At 33.5% G+C, this 15,290-nt stretch overlaps 2 protein-coding genes across 11 annotated transcripts; one reads left to right on the top strand and one right to left on the bottom strand.

Annotated features, from left to right (window-relative positions):
• Window positions 1-235: 235 nt before the first annotated feature.
• On the bottom strand, window positions 236-5,797 carry LOC113847204 (GTPase Der). Of its 3 annotated transcripts, none has more exons than XM_027476158.1 (10): window positions 5,733-5,794; window positions 4,432-4,543; window positions 4,173-4,311; window positions 3,854-4,078; window positions 3,369-3,628; window positions 2,880-3,106; window positions 2,192-2,317; window positions 1,272-1,457; window positions 850-987; window positions 236-753 (listed from the first exon to the last, which is right to left on the bottom strand). In XM_027476158.1, the coding sequence occupies exons 2-10, from the start codon at window positions 4,484-4,486 to the stop codon at window positions 442-444; spliced, it is 1,668 nt and encodes a 555-aa protein (XP_027331959.1). In that variant the 5' UTR covers window positions 4,487-4,543; window positions 5,733-5,794; the 3' UTR covers window positions 236-441. The 3 variants fall into 3 exon arrangements, with proteins under 3 accessions (XP_027331959.1, XP_027331960.1, XP_027331958.1); XM_027476159.1 differs by having other exon boundaries at window positions 275-753; window positions 4,432-4,540; window positions 5,733-5,797; XM_027476157.1 differs by having other exon boundaries at window positions 419-753; window positions 4,173-4,317; window positions 5,733-5,763.
• Window positions 5,798-6,737: 940 nt separating this feature from the next.
• Window positions 6,738-12,721, top strand: LOC113847208 (PHD finger protein Alfin1). 8 transcript variants are annotated; one of them, XR_003501763.1, is made up of 7 exons: window positions 6,738-7,179; window positions 7,260-7,292; window positions 7,860-8,088; window positions 10,966-11,092; window positions 11,195-11,868; window positions 12,038-12,188; window positions 12,289-12,721. XR_003501763.1 is itself a non-coding variant. In XM_027476164.1 (5 exons), exons 1-5 carry the CDS (start codon window positions 7,083-7,085, stop codon window positions 11,462-11,464), a joined length of 756 nt encoding a protein of 251 aa, XP_027331965.1. In that variant the 5' UTR covers window positions 6,738-7,082; the 3' UTR covers window positions 11,465-12,384. The 8 variants fall into 8 exon arrangements, 6 of the variants coding, with proteins under 6 accessions (XP_027331965.1, XP_027331970.1, XP_027331968.1 ...); XR_003501762.1 differs by having other exon boundaries at window positions 6,751-7,179; window positions 10,966-11,095; window positions 11,195-12,188; window positions 12,289-12,387; XM_027476164.1 differs by having other exon boundaries at window positions 11,195-12,384.
• The last annotated feature ends 2,569 nt before the right edge of the window (window positions 12,722-15,290 follow it).

Raw genomic sequence — 15,290 nt, 5'->3', positions numbered from 1 at the left:
CAATGATTGATTGAGGTAACTAAGTCTGTGGAGCTTCATTTGGTCCCCTTTTTGAAGTTAATCATTTTGGTCTCTAAATAGATTCCTCGGTGGGTGGATTGGATTCTCATGGTATTCTCTCGTTCTCCCTCCCCACTTTTTATCTCACCGTAATGAAAATTTTGATCACTGTTGAAATTTTGATTGATTGACATCATTTCAATTATCATCCAAGTAAAGGACTAGAACCAATTAAAAAAGTTCACGCAACCGGACTGTCACATCCTATATTATTAACATATATTATATTATATTGTTATAATAATAATAAATAATCAAGCTCCTCTGAACTGCCAATAAAATTACAGTTAAGTTACTCTAAGCATCTAACTAGACTCTAATCTCATTTTTGCAATTTTTTGCGGAATGATGCTCCTGTCCTTTAGTGAAAAATCAAATTTGTTATTCAACTAAGACGCTTCTCTTGTCAGACACGACCCTTTCAGTCACTCTGCCAGTGCTTGCGGAATGGCTACTCTTGCCAGTTCCTCTAGCATCTTTCTTAGTGACAGAACGTTGCATTATCCGTATAGGAATTCCACCCAAATCGAAGTCCTCCTTCAATGACTTCGTTAAGAACCTAATGTCTGTATCAGAAAGTTGAGTCTTCCCACGCACAAACGCAACAAATGTAGGTGGCCGGGCCTTGACCTGAGTGAAGTACTTTAGCTTAGGCTGTGCTGCTTGGTCCTTCCATGAATGCCTGCTCATAACCTGATCAAAACCAATGTAAGAGAGAAATACGAAAGCAAATTTACTACCAAGTGCATATTTTACTGTTACAACAGAAAGTGATGATGGAGTAATTACCTTCTGCAACCAACGGTTAAGACGAGCAGTAGGTAACCTTGAACACCATTTTTCATACGTGTCAATGACCTGATGCAAGACAGCAGTTCGACCCCGTCCCTCCAATGCTGAAATGAATACAACCGGTATTCCTGTTACCTGTTGAATGCCAAAATCCAATGCTAAATCACAACCCATACAATTAGTAAAATTTGTTAGTCATGCCCTGAAAAGCAAAGAAAGAAAATGGTAAGGACTGTATGATAAGTTGGCAGCCTCACAGATATTTTCTCAAGTTTCAACCATGACCAATATTGACATCATGTCCAAACACATAATTTTGAAATCCATGTTAAAGATATAACACTTAAAAGCAAGACGTGCGACAGTCCAATTGTTTGAACAGCAAGACTTAAAGTTGAGCTTATTATTCATTGACAAACCTGAGGTATAATTGTTTGAATTTCTTGTGGAACAATTTCCATAACCTTCTCATAGGATGATGATTTGTGTTTGCCCCTTAAAAGATCCATCTTGTTCACAATCACAACCAAACCCCGTCCCTCTTCCACTGCTCGTCTGGCTATAACTACTTCAGCATGTTTCATACTTCGTCTTGCATTCACAATCTAGTTAATATAGATTCTTTCAATTAAAAAAACTTATCAATACAAAATGTAATTACATTTTCTTATTATCCAAAAAACAAAATCTAATAAGTAACTACAGAAAGGGAGATGGGAGGAAAAATCATTCTGTTTATCATGCTGTTATAAGAGGATGTTCTGCACACTTCCATGTGCTTCATAGTCATTCATGAACCAAGGCCATCACAATTGACAGGCTTAATAAAAGGCGGAATGTGGATCCCCTGCAAAATGACTGCAGGATGTGCAGTCTCATCTTTCAACATTCATTCTCTTTAATTACATTATTTTATTAATATTTTATTTTTAAAAAATATAATTAATGGTTGAGATTACTGACTCCAATGACTGTAGGAAAAATTAACTGTAGAGTATCCAGATCCTAAAAGGGATATGCAAAATAGAGAGGGATGAAATAAGATGCAGTTGCTGTCCTAAAAGAGAACATGCCGCACATGCACTAGGGAATCTTCAAAGAAGTATTTCAAACCAAAATTAGCAAACCTAAGTAACAAATTCAACATTTCCTCCCCAATAAATGAATTACCAGAACAATTATATTTTAATAGGCTCAAATTTGAGTTTCATTAATTGAAATATGTGAACTAAATTGGAATAATATTCAAGAAATTGCAATTTTACATGCTAAAAAATTGTTATGTATAATATCACAGTTGTGTGGTTATCCAAAAGTTCAATACTTGTAGCAGATATACCTCTTCTGCATCTAGTACCAAAGCAATTATATGAGCTCGGAGTAGACTCTTTCTTGATTGCATAATGCTCAAGGATGCTGCTCCTTTCTCCTGTTTTGTCCTCTGTAACCAACCAGCAGTATCAACCTGAATGACAGCAAAATAAGATTATATAGTTATAAAATGTAACTGAAATTTCAATATTAAATGTTTACTTCTACTTTATTACCCTTGAAGCAAAACATATTCAGCATGCCTATTAAGTACCCTCTGTCAAACTATAAGTTTGGACGCTTACAACCGTGCTAAGCGTCATGTTCAGACAATTTAGTATACTGTATACAATTAACGTACCAAGAATAAAGATTAAAGAATTAAAGGAAAATCAGAGTTATAGCAAGTTGATATCGAGTTGATCATGATCCCCGGACAAAATTGTGTCATAGTTATTATGACAATATATTTTATATGAACTTTAAAGAGATCTTGCTGATTTGCATATTTTTAAGACTGCATTTTAGAACAAGAGATACATGTACAGGTGCTTGTATGCATACATGAATGGAAAAGAAGTGTATGTCAGTATCATCTAACTTGAAAGTCAGAGAAGCAAATAACTTTAATGTTTCCCTCTTACAAGCAACATACCTACTTATATCTCTATCAATAATACCAGAAGTCCAGAACCAAAACATTCATAGATATTTACCAGATAAATTGTTCTTCCTTGAAACTCAAACTCAGTTCTGATTGAATCCCTTGTTAGACCAGCTTCAGGACCCACAAGAACACGATCTTCTAGCAACAATGCATTCAACAAGGTTGATTTACCAACATTGGGGCGTCCTACAATGGCTAACTGCAATGGCAGCTTACTTTTGTCAACATCAAGGAAGCTACTATCCTCGTTGTAGCTATTATCTTGAGCACCTTCATCTATGATTAGTGACAATCGAATGCAGAATTAGAATAAGAGATTAGACAGCAAAGTAACTGCAAAATTAAAGATATTGTAGATAAGTTCAAACTTGCATGATCTTTCTCCTTGAGTGATCACAAAAAAATTCATTAACAAATAATTAGTTTATCAAACCCTACCATCATGAACCCAAATTGATAAAAGTTTATCAATTGTATAATAAGTGAGCATATAGTTTGTGGTTATCATTATTTCATTGGCGAATGACATATCCCTTACCATTCAAGACACGAAGCATATAGTCCTCCAGGAGGGGCCTAAGAGACCTATACAAGTCAGGCATACCAAGTCCAGTCTCAGCAGATATGGCAACAGGATCCCCAAATCCCAACCGGCACATTTCATTAGCAGCTGAAGCAAGAGAGCCACTATCATTAAACAGAGATTCAGATTTATTCATGGCAACAATAGGTTTGATTTGAGGTGCATGTTTGCGCAACCATTTTCCAACCTCCAGGTCAAGAGGATGAAGTCCGGCTCTGATGACCACTCAAAGGAACACAAACAGAATGGCTCACATTAGTAAATCATATTGAGGGATAGACATACATAACATCCATCTAACATATGTAAATTCATTCATTCTATCCCATATTGAGTAAAAAGCAGCATTGAATAGTGACAAAGGTGTCTCTCTGGCTGGCCTAAAGGCATAGTGAGAGGAAAGCATGGTATGTGTCCACTATAGAAAATTGGAAACAAACCTTGCATCAGTGAGGAACAGTGCAAAGTGAGACCTTGCTAATACGTTTACAGTGATGGAAGCAGTTCTGTGGAGGATAGAACCAGAAGAAGCTTCAGCTTCCAAGCCGGCAGAGTCCAAGACCCTGAATCGTAAGTCACCCAACTTGGCAACTCCTTCTCGTATGTCACGGGTAACATGATCATCAGGGGTATTATATACCAGAGCCTCTCTCCTCCGAATTAGACTAAAACCAATGATAATTAATAGTTGGCTGGGTAACTATGACTAAGCAAGCATCAACACATGTGCGAGTGTGTGTGTGTTTTTCAATAACTCACCGATTGAACAATGCAGACTTGCCTACGTTAGGTCGCCCAAGAATGATGACAGTGGGGAGGCGAGAAATTTGAATTTGAGTAAAATCAAGAGGTGCAGTGAGGGTGCAAAATCCCCTCGACGTGACATCCAAATGTGCTGCTGCAACCGCAGAGATAGAGAGAGAGAGAGAAATTTTGTTTGGTGAAGAGAGTTCATAGTTGTGCATATATTGTGAAGCAAAAGGAAATGAAAGGAGGAACCAGAGATGAAGGAAGTTACAAGTGAGTTTGTGGAAATGAATAAACCTCCGGATCCAGATCATTTGATCCCTCATGCTAGCCTATGTAGCTAAGTGAATTTCAAAAACCATATCTCACCCTGCAAATTCCTTCTGTTTCAAACAGAAATGGGCATTAATTAGGAAGTCCTAAAATCATGAAATTTTAACCACAAAACCCTTTCTCTTATCTTTAAAACGGGACTATTTTTCTGCAATTTGATTACCTACAACTAAAATTAAGCAGCCACAATCCTAGACTGTCAGGATTTCAATTTAGCAAAGTCAGTTCATATGTCAAACAGAAGCTGGTAATGAACAAAGAAGAAATACAATTCTCAATTTTTTTTTTTGAATTAAAGCCTTACATGCTACTCTTCCAAAGAATTTAAAATATGACAATAAGAAAAATACTGTTTTCCTTTCCATTTAAAATATTTTGAAGGCTAACTTGCAAATCAGTAAAAAGAGCACACCATGATATTAACTAAAACCTACAGTTGTACAAAGTCATGTTGATTTCAAATGACAAAGTTCCATTACAAGCTGAGGCATTCCTATACCACCCAAGGCAACTAATTTTCAGAATAATAGATTTTGAAATTTCTAGAAAGGTTTAACTCAACAATCAAATCATGACTTAAACCATCCATCACAAAATAAATTTTTGGTCATCATACAAGTTCCTCAAGCGTCCAAGTCCAATATATTTATTTAACACTTGGGGTCCGCATGGCTCCCCCTACCTTGCTAGTTGCCACATTCCTTCATGGGGTTCCAAATCAGAGGCAAACAACTTTTGTAGTCTGAGACATTGATTAATCATACCTAAGGCAGGGCATGAGAGCATATTCCGAAAATTGCAAGCCAAGAAGGATTTTGATGTAATCAAAATAAGAAAAACAGTAAGAAAGAAAGAAAATGGTTGACTAGGAACTGTATACCCCATACTTTTTAATTTCCGGACTCAATTTCACCCAACAAAGCAAACTGTGCACTCCATGATTATTGTTATAGCTTGTGAATAAGAACCTCAAATGCAACCTTTGTTCAACAGCATATTACTTCACCAATATTTAATTCTATTTTTGTTATACTACTACTAATACAAACAAAAATTTCAGTTTTTTACAAGTCAGTGATTTGACTAAATGAGTTCAACGAGCATTTCAACAAACACATTGAACACGAAAAAATAGAAGTGGATAGAGCGAATTTAAGACGGATAGCATCGTGTAGAAATAGAAGTAATAGACGCACAAAACAGGAAGGGTAACAATCTGGTCTAAGCTAAGGTGCTTACTCCGCAGTGCTCTCTGTTCCTCCCAGTTCTGCGTGTAAGCTAACGGTAAATGAAACCTTTGCAAACCTCATTCAATCTTCAATTTTAACTTAAATATTATCAAATCAGTGCACGTTGAATGATTGATCCAGCCCAGCCCTAGTAACACAAAACAGAAACGTCGGATTGCAAATAATGCAAATAATAATAAATAAATATATATAACAACGAGTCATAAGATACATTCCTTATCAATTTATTTTTTAAATGTTTAATCATTTTAATAATTTATATATTTTCCAACATTTGAAATTTTCATTTAAACTAACATATTAAGTTTAGGTGATAAAATATATTTAAAAATAAGATGGATTTTTGGTTAAAAAAAGATGTGATTGTGAGGAAAAAAAATACTATAATAAGAATTATTTTATGATTGTTAAAATTTTTTAATTAAAATTTGAACATTTTTCTTGATTTTTATATATTAAAAATTAAGTAATAAAATAGAATAATTTCTTTATCAGTAAAAATTAATTTATGTTGTCTATTTTAAGAAAATATTTAATTTCTTTAAAAATTTAAAAATAATTATTTTTAATTTATGAGATGAATTTTATTTATTTTTATAATAATTTTTTAAAATATTAGTTGAAAAATAAAAATATTTTTATTAAAATATTATTAATGCATTATATTTGTGCTTTATGATTTATTAAATGTGTTTTTCTAATAGTTTTTTTTATTAACTTATTAACTAACATGTTAAGAAATCGGTTAACAAAGTTTCACAAAATTAATTGAAAGATTATTTTTAAGAAGAGAGGAGGATAATTTTTTCATTTTTAGAATAAAATATTGTACATCTTTTAATAAAAAAGTAATTAATTTATTAATTTATATTTTTGAAAAGATACTGAATTAAAATAAATTTCTTTAAAATAAAAAATTATTCCTTTATAATTATTTACTTTTGAAACAAGTATTGAATAATTAAAATAAATAGGAGAAAAGGAAGGTATTGTTAAGGCAAAGGAAGAGAAGTGATAATAATAATGTCCGGGGCAGAACCCTGTTACGTTATTGTTCTTTGAACCTCATCTCTTTATATAGTCTCTGCTCCACCAAATTTCAATTCTAACGCTTCTTTCTTATTTCAATTTCCATTCTTCTAAGCTTCATATTTAAATTCGGACATAAGCACCACCATCTACCCCTTTCCCTATTTCCAGTAGGGAAAAAAGAAAACCCTAGCCAATAACGGTTCATTACCCAAAGAAAGAAGAAAAAACCTCGTTGAATCCAAAATCTTGGTGTGGGTCAATAATTTAAATTGTTTAGCAGAGACACAGAGAGAGAGAGAGAGAGAGGATGGAAGGAATACCGCACCCTATCCCAAGAACAGTGGAAGAAGTTTTCAGCGACTTTAAGGGTAGACGTGCTGGTTTGATTAAGGCTCTCACTACCGGTACTCTTTTTCTTCTCTCTCTCTCTCTCTCTCGTTTTTATTAGTCTTCTGTTTACTCAATTCTTCTTTTGTTGTTGCAGACGTTGAAAAGTTTTACCAGCTCTGCGATCCTGGTGTGTCCTTCCTTCCTTTTTTTTTTTTTTTTTTTTCTGTATCCTCTCTTGAATTGATGTTGACCGTTCTTTCAATAATTAATCAACAGTACAAGTGAAGGTCTGGTTTGTCTGTAGTGGTTCTAACATTTGATTGATCCCCATTTGTGTTGCTTTACCCTCGTTAGTTATCATTATTTGTAACCATTACATCTGCAAGGTTGAATGCTTGTCACTCTGTCCAATCAGACTTAATGGCTTATCGTTTTCTTTGGCTTCATGACAATTGGAAGTTGTTAGTTAAGTAATTAATGGTTAAATAGTGGGAACAGAAAAGAAGAGAATGCGAGCAAGGTATTGGTTTGAATACTTCGCTGCAAATCTATCCTTTACAGATAAATTACTATGTCAAAATCCAATATCAACAATAAAAAAATTGATTTGAATTAGACATATCTGACTGGTTATAAAAGAAATTTACGTAATTTGCCCTTCATAATGTTCCAAACAGGAAGAACTCAGAATAAGTTTCTTTGAAGTGCTATGTGCAATCTGTCACTTGTTAATAATATGTTGTTCTCATTGTAGAGAAGGAGAATTTGTGTCTATATGGGTTTCCAAATGAAACATGGGAAGTGAATTTGCCCGTTGAGGAAGTGCCTCCTGAACTTCCTGAGCCAGCATTAGGTATAAACTTTGCTAGGGATGGCATGCAAGAGAAGGACTGGTTATCACTGGTTGCAGTTCACAGTGACTCATGGCTGCTTGCCGTTGCTTTCTATTTTGGTGCCCGCTTTGGATTTGGTAAGAATGAAAGGTAAGAATCCTGTTCTCTATAGATTGCAATTTATGTAATTTCTTATTGTTTTGTGTGTACTCATTGATGGCTTGGTGCTAAAAGTGTTGTTTTCCACTCAAAACACTAAACCAAAGGAAAAACTAGGTTTCTGTGTGTGGGCACTTAATATTAGTTTTCAACTCTGCAGGAAGAGCATACTGTTGATGGAATAGTTTAGAAAATACACATGCAAGATATTCCACCTTTTCTATTTATTAATTTTGTTTTTTGGTTCCTGACACTTTAATTTTAATTCAATATATTCCCTCAAAAATTATTTTATCAATTGATCACTTGTCTCCAAATGTGACTTAATATTGTCCTTTTACATACTGAATTGACATGTTTGTGCTCATATTGCTTATATATCACATTTGCATGAGAAAGAAATGTGAGATTTACATACTGATATAAGATACATCACTTGCATACTTCGTTGCAAATCTACCCTTTCATGTGCAATAACTATATGTATCTTATATCTTGATAAATTTTTTAACAGTAAAAATAATATATCTATTCATTAAATTTGTAATTGAAGAACATCTTCTTTTTTGTTGGCTTGGCTTCTCTTTTTATAATATTTGTCCACTTTCAGTTTTAGTTTCTGTTGCTTGCACTATTTTGCTTCATGTCATGTAACTTGAAACTTTCTGAGGTTTCAACTTGTTCACCGTCAAGTGTGAAAACTTGGGAGTTGGTGATATATTATTGGTTAATATATAGGATTAAACTCGTTTTTGTCTTTTTCTTGAATGTGAAAGTTATATTATATATTTTTGGTTAGTTTGTGGTGACTGGTGATATAACAATAAGGTATGAATGGAATTTTGAGTTTCAGGTTATGGGAAATCGATATTATTTTTTGAATAGAATAAGTAAATAACTGAATAGGTTGATAGTTTGGCATAGTGTATTTTCTTAGTGATCCTCTATTAAACAAATTTTGGCTTAAATAGGTTTTTTCATCCCTATAAAATTACCCATTCTTTGGTTTTAGTCCCTAATTTTTTCCGTATGATTTCTATTTTTTATTGAAATTTTTACATTTTGTCCATAATGTTATAAGAAATCTATTAAGCGGTGATGTTATAAAGGATTGTTATGTCCATAATTGTTAATCTCAGATAGCGTGGTGTAGCGGACGACCCACAAAACGCTATCGTGGGCAAGTGCATAGCAGAATTATTGCTATTTTAAAGTTTTTTATATTGATATAAAATATATTCATATGTAGATAATTATGTATATAATAATGCTAAACAAATATGCATAAATAGCATAACATAACAGAGGCAGGACTGTAAAATCATAGAATAGAGAGAAGAAAGGAAGTGGCTTTTGCCATAGAAGTCATCCTAGATGAGTGGCTCTGCTGTATTGGAGATTGTTGCAAAGTAGAACAGAGACAAAGATGGGAGGAGGGAGAGTTGAACAGAGAAGGAGGATAAGAAAACAGGGTAGAAAAAGTGGGGTTTTGTCATGTGTCTCTAGTTGCAAAGCATAACAGCACTAGAGATGAGAGGAGGGGGTGACGAAAAGAAAAAGGAAGAAAAAAACCCAGGAGAAAGTGAGGTTAGGTCTGAAAACTGAGAAGACTATTGCCCTTAAAAAAACCTAAATATTGTGTCATCATAAGGGTAAAAAGGGAAAATTAGCTTATTTATTAAATATTAAAAGTCCCTTTTAGCCTTAAAGCAACCCTAAAATTCCTTCATTTTGAGGGTAGAAAAGGAAAGTTAATATCTTTCCTTGTGATGGCACTATTGCGCCACAAATGGCCGCATTTTGGGATGCAAATACAGCCACCATTGGTCACGATGGCTGCAACATAAAAAACGCGCCGCTATGCCAGATCTGTTGTGGCCGAAGGCTACTCCACCAAGCACCACCGCTACTGCGTCACAATTGCGCACAATTGACAACTATGGTTATGTCATCATGTATATGTGGCTAAGCTAAATTATTTATGCATTATATGTTATTCATACACCTATACACAGTACCTCCACCTCATTTTTCTCCTTATCTGTCTCTTCTTGTCACATCACTTCACTTATCACATTTTTCACTAATCTCTCTCTTCTTCCTATCTCACATTGGGTATATACACATAGTGAGTGTATAAATATCATTTTTCTTTATTTATCACATGCTTTTGTGCTAAAAGATAAGCTAATGTTGGTTTTAGTTCTTATAACAAAAGTATTCCCTCCAATTTTGGGGGGAAAAAAAATCAGTCCTCCGGGAGTAAATACTCTTTTCATTAAAATTGTGAATGTATGATTATTTTTTCCCTATTTTAAAATTATTTTTTTCAATTGATTAGGGATTTAGTGTTAGGTTCAAGTAGCATTGAAGGGGAAACACAAGCTTTGGAGTATGTGATGGTGAGAAATGTAATAAGCAAACAACAATGAAATGTAAAACATTATGGACACTGATCCTGAAAGATAATTTATGGGACATTAAATTATTCTTAGATGCAATCACAATATTATTGAATAGTTTCTATATATTTTAACAAAGATCATTTACTTATCTTCTAGAGTATATTTGAGTCTCCAATTGAATCCCTTTTTCACCATACGGTTGACAGTGACCCAATTGAATATCTCAATTTAGTACAAAATTAGTCTGATTGAATAATACTGAAGATTTGGGAGAGATCATATCTCTTTCACAAAAATATTGGGGTAGGGAGGGTAAAAAGACAAAAATGAATCAGCCATATTTCTCAAGAACCCCAGAAAAAATGGTATATTGTTAGACATCTTGAGAATGTTGGGTTCAAAGTTCATTTATGATATCATATTTAGGAGGTTCTTCTGATTTGGTTCAAATGGATATTTGCAGGAAAAGGCTTTTTCAGATGATAAATGATCTGCCAACTATCTTCGAACTTGTGACAGGAAGTGCTAAGCAATCAAAGGACCAACAGGCTGCTCACAACAATGGTAGCAAATGCAAATCAAGTGGAAAGGTGGTATGAAGTTTTCAATCATTTCTTTGTTTATGTTTCTATCACTGCCCTTTTGTGGAAAGTCACTTCGGTCTTCCTGTTTTGGATGGTTCTTATTAACAGTCTCGTCAGTCTGAGTCTTCGACCAAAGGAATGAAGATATCACCCAAAGAAGAGGATGAGAGTGGAGAAGAAGAGGACGAGGAGGAGGATGAACAAGGTGCAACATGTGGTGCCTGCGGTGATAATTATGGCAATGATGAATTCTGGATCTGTTGTGATATGTGTGAGAGATGGTTCCATGGTAAATGTGTTAAAATTACTCCTGCTAAGGCTGAGCACATCAAGCAATACAAATGCCCAAGCTGCAGTAGCAAGAGGGCAAGAGTTTAAAAGCTCTGAACCTTTGGAATTTGGATCAATCACCAATTGAACAGACAAAATTTAAAATGTTTGATAACATTTTTACTAGTGAAAATTGTTGCCTGTTGTAGTCAATGATGCACTTTAATGACTGTGTAGACAGAATTTCAGGTTTTGGTACTGTTCATTCATACTGTCTCATCTTGGGAATTGTGTTTTTGAGTAGTCATTGGCAACAAAGATATTATATATTCTGCACTTCCTGGTTTTTATTTCAATAAATATTTCATTTATTTCTCCATTTTGATGTGGGAACCAAGGTGGTAAACCGGCTTCAATGTGATTCAGTTTCAGCATTAATAGTCCTCAAAGAGACTTTGATGCTGCTCGAGCCAAGGCTCTTGGGCAAGGAATACCTTTGCATGGGAACCAAGGTGCACATCATTTAGGCTTGCGAGTTTAATTTAGGGAGAAAAGGAAGGGGGGGGGGTGGGGTTTTATTTTATTTTATAAAATTACCCTTATTTAGGAGTTATTAAAAATAGAGGATAATAGAATTTTGAAAGTTCTCTAACTCCTCTCGCACGTAATTTTAAATGTCAGGGTACTGTAACTGTGTCACACTTGTAGCATTTTTATCTTTGGAGGTTAGGGTCCTGTTAGCAGGTTTTTGAAGAAATCTTTTGGGGAACTGAAGCATGAAGGTTCCAACTGTTTGACCTGCTTAGATGGAGAAAGATTCTTCTTCTTGATGGTGAGAAAGATTCTTCTCGAGTCTTCTCGTGTTGGAATGAAATCATTTCTAATTATATTATCCTTTCCCATTTTCATGTTTCGTCTCTTGTGAATTCCAGAACATAATTTGAATATTGGTGAGAAATGATCAGGTATGCTTCAAATTCAACGCTTGGCCAGTCTGACATTTCCTCAAGGCAGTTTGCTTGTTTAAATTGACAGTCAGCACCCAATTTAATTGGGTGAAAAATTAAATGAAATACTGACAGAAAAGTTTTATCTATTTTTAAGTAGTTTGGGCATTGTTTCGTCGTGATGTCAGCGCCGTTTTATGAAGAAATCTGCAGTTATTATACTCGTCACAGCCACTAGAAGTTGCTATAGAATTTTTTGTACATTTAGTTTGTTTGAATTAGCCTCTATGAATTTTATTTTGGATAATGTTAATGTTTTTATATTATCTTGATTAAAATGAAAATTGAAGTAATTGATATATATTTGTAAATTTTTATTTCATAAGTTAGTAATAAATTTTAATATAAAATTATTATCCTTACATAAAATATTATATTATTTTCGTTTTTAATCGAACACAACTTACAAACACAATTCTTTGTAAAATAACATCCGTGATTTACTGACTCAAGTTCCCCTAATAAGAGGCATCCATCAAATAAATCTACTTCCTTTGATATTTGCTTAATTAGAAATTGCTTCTTTTTTTCATGGTGAGAAAACAGAATTTTTACTTTTTACTTTATTACTTGTATAATTCGTATATTATACAGTAAAAAACAAATCATGAACCCAACTACTAACAAGTCTTAATCGTAATAACTAGTATTTTTGTATAATTCAAAAATGTTCTCCAAACTCGAAGTAGTCAAGATATATATAACATCTGCATACTAAACTAAACAATAGTCATAACATTCATAAAACGTTGATAATTATAGTTTATAAAAAGTATAAACATGAGAATATTTCAAACTATTTCGTGTCTTATGGGCTAATATTTCATTTAAAAAAAATCTAAATTGGTTCAACCAATTCTTCACTGGTTTAATTAGTTATTGAGTCTTGACTGATTTTTCATTGGTTTGATTTTACGAGTTAAGTAGACTAATTAGCAAGTTTTCTTATTGAAGAAGCCTTTTCAAACCCATGTTTTCATGAATGATTTTTTCTTCAATGCTGATCATGACTATTACTTTTATTTTGTTGAAAGGGAAACGAATATACATATAGTTATTGATGCATTAATGCAAAGTTTAATCAAGTGCGATAGCCGGTCCCCCATAAGATTTAGATAAAAGTATTTGCCCTTTTCGGAAGTTTGCATTGTCTGGGCATTGGGTTATGGTTTAGGGTCTTTTGGTAATGAATTCTCACGGGTGATGCTAAGATAAATGTCAACAAAAAATATTTGAAAGTGTTATTTATTTTTAATTTTTACTTGATAGAGTGTGTATTTAGTTCCCCGTGGATTTATGGTAGATGTGTGCGTTTTTTTCCTGCGCTATACAAAGTAACTTCAGTGCGTTCACTGAATTCTATCGCATGTCTAAACACAGAGCTGATTAATAAAAAACGATTGAATTGTGATTTGTGAACACTCCAATTCAAAGATTATTTTGGTTAACTGTTATTTGACAATTTGACGGGTTTCACCTTCGATTCATTTCAAAAGATGCTTTATATAGATACTGACTCTACTGGATACCAAGGGCCCAAAACTTTTTTTAGCATGCTAACGTGCAGAGAGCGCCATAGTTGCCTTTGCATCATGAAATCTCGATGCGATTTGGTTGGATTCTTACATTTGGTAAATGAAATCCCATGAAACACTGCTTTTGGTATCCTGATTCGACGTAATCAATATTATGATTGACACAAGATTTGCGATTAAAATAAACCCCAAAGTATACAAATATTTTGTACATTATTGAATTACCGTATGCATTTATCATTCACACATCTTTTTAGTATCATAATCTAAAATATCTAATCATTTATAGATTGTAAAATTATTCAATCTTTATATTATAAATTTAAGTTCTTATTTTTAACACAAAATATTTCATTATTTTTTTAATATGTGACTTTATTATTATTTTTGGTTGGAAATCGATTATCTCCGGTGATCAATTAGATCAATGTGATATATATCTAACAAATGAAATGGGTAATTTTTTTTTATACATATGTAATGAATGTGGCCAATGGTTTTGTTATCTAGCGAATGAAAAATGAAAACAGATGAGGGAGAGAATGTCCTTAATTGATTGAAGCCTGGAAAAAGGAACAATCATACAATGTCCGCAATAAGAAAACATCTCTGCAGCTAACATGATCGAATTTCATTTGTTCAAGGGTAGTTTGTGGCCTATCCAATAATGACAATGTCATTGTGCTGGTAAAATAGCAACGATGATATACAATCAATTGGTTGTGTCTGAATAATTTATGTAAAATCTATTTAATGCAGTGCCTACTGCCTACTGTAATGAACCTGGTTCACCTGCTGCATCATTGTCTCGCTTACTCTCAAATCTAGAGGTGGGGTGAGTAGGTTTAGCATGCACTATTTTTCTTTTTCTGTTAATTCCATGGATATCCCAGGTCGATTCAATTTTATTTTTTTAAAGACAATGCTTTAATTAGACTAATAAAAATTCCTTATTAAAAAAATATTAGTATTGAAATCAGGGATAACATGTCTAAGGTATACTCAGTCAACAGTGATCTGGCTAAGGCAACTCATGCATGTTTCGAGAGTGAGAGTGAAATTAAACCCACCAACCATCCTCATTAAGGCAGGATGCAGTAATCAATAGTGTTTTTTTTATTTAATAAAAAGAATCATAACATTCAGATTTGATTATTATGTGAATAACCTGATCAGAATATTGAAGCTACTTGATATATAAAATTTCTCATGGATATTGTCGTTGATTGGAACTTGGAAGTATATATCCGAAGAGGATATTAAAAAATAAGAATAAGAATAAGATAAACGGAGAGAGACTTGAGTCAAAGAAATGGCATTTGTGGGGGAAGGAGGTTAGAGAGAGTAAGGTATCCCAATCATATGCCCCACTTTCTCAATTCTCACAAATGG

The sequence above is a fragment of the Abrus precatorius genome, unplaced genomic scaffold (genome assembly GCF_003935025.1).
Source record: "Abrus precatorius isolate BTA unplaced genomic scaffold, Abrus_2018 Scaffold8, whole genome shotgun sequence".
In the NCBI taxonomy this organism is placed as follows: Eukaryota; Viridiplantae; Streptophyta; class Magnoliopsida; order Fabales; family Fabaceae; genus Abrus; species Abrus precatorius.
The sequence above is the reverse complement of the archived record's forward strand: the minus strand, read 5'-3'. Positions and strand labels throughout refer to the sequence as shown.

What these genes read in the sequence shown, in the direction of transcription:
- LOC113847208 (XM_027476163.1), top strand. Translation starts at nt 7,083, where the DNA reads ATGGAAGGAATACCGCACCCTATCCCAAGAACAGTGGAAGAAGTTTTC. An exon ending in GATTAAGGCTCTCACTACCG is followed by an intron (nt 7,180 to 7,259) that starts GTACTCTTTTTC and finishes TTGTTGTTGCAG; the next exon opens with ACGTTGAAAAGTTTTACCAG. An exon ending in GGATTTGGTAAGAATGAAAG is followed by an intron (nt 8,089 to 10,965) that starts GTAAGAATCCTG and finishes GGATATTTGCAG; the next exon opens with GAAAAGGCTTTTTCAGATGA.
- LOC113847204 (XM_027476157.1), bottom strand. Translation starts at nt 4,486, where the DNA reads ATGAGGGATCAAATGATCTGGATCCGGAGGTTTATTCATTTCCACAAA. An exon ending in AAGTCTGCATTGTTCAATCG is followed by an intron (nt 4,079 to 4,172) that starts GTGAGTTATTGA and finishes CATTGGTTTTAG; the next exon opens with TCTAATTCGGAGGAGAGAGG. An exon ending in TGGTACTAGATGCAGAAGAG is followed by an intron (nt 1,458 to 2,191) that starts GTATATCTGCTA and finishes TATATTAACTAG; the next exon opens with ATTGTGAATGCAAGACGAAG.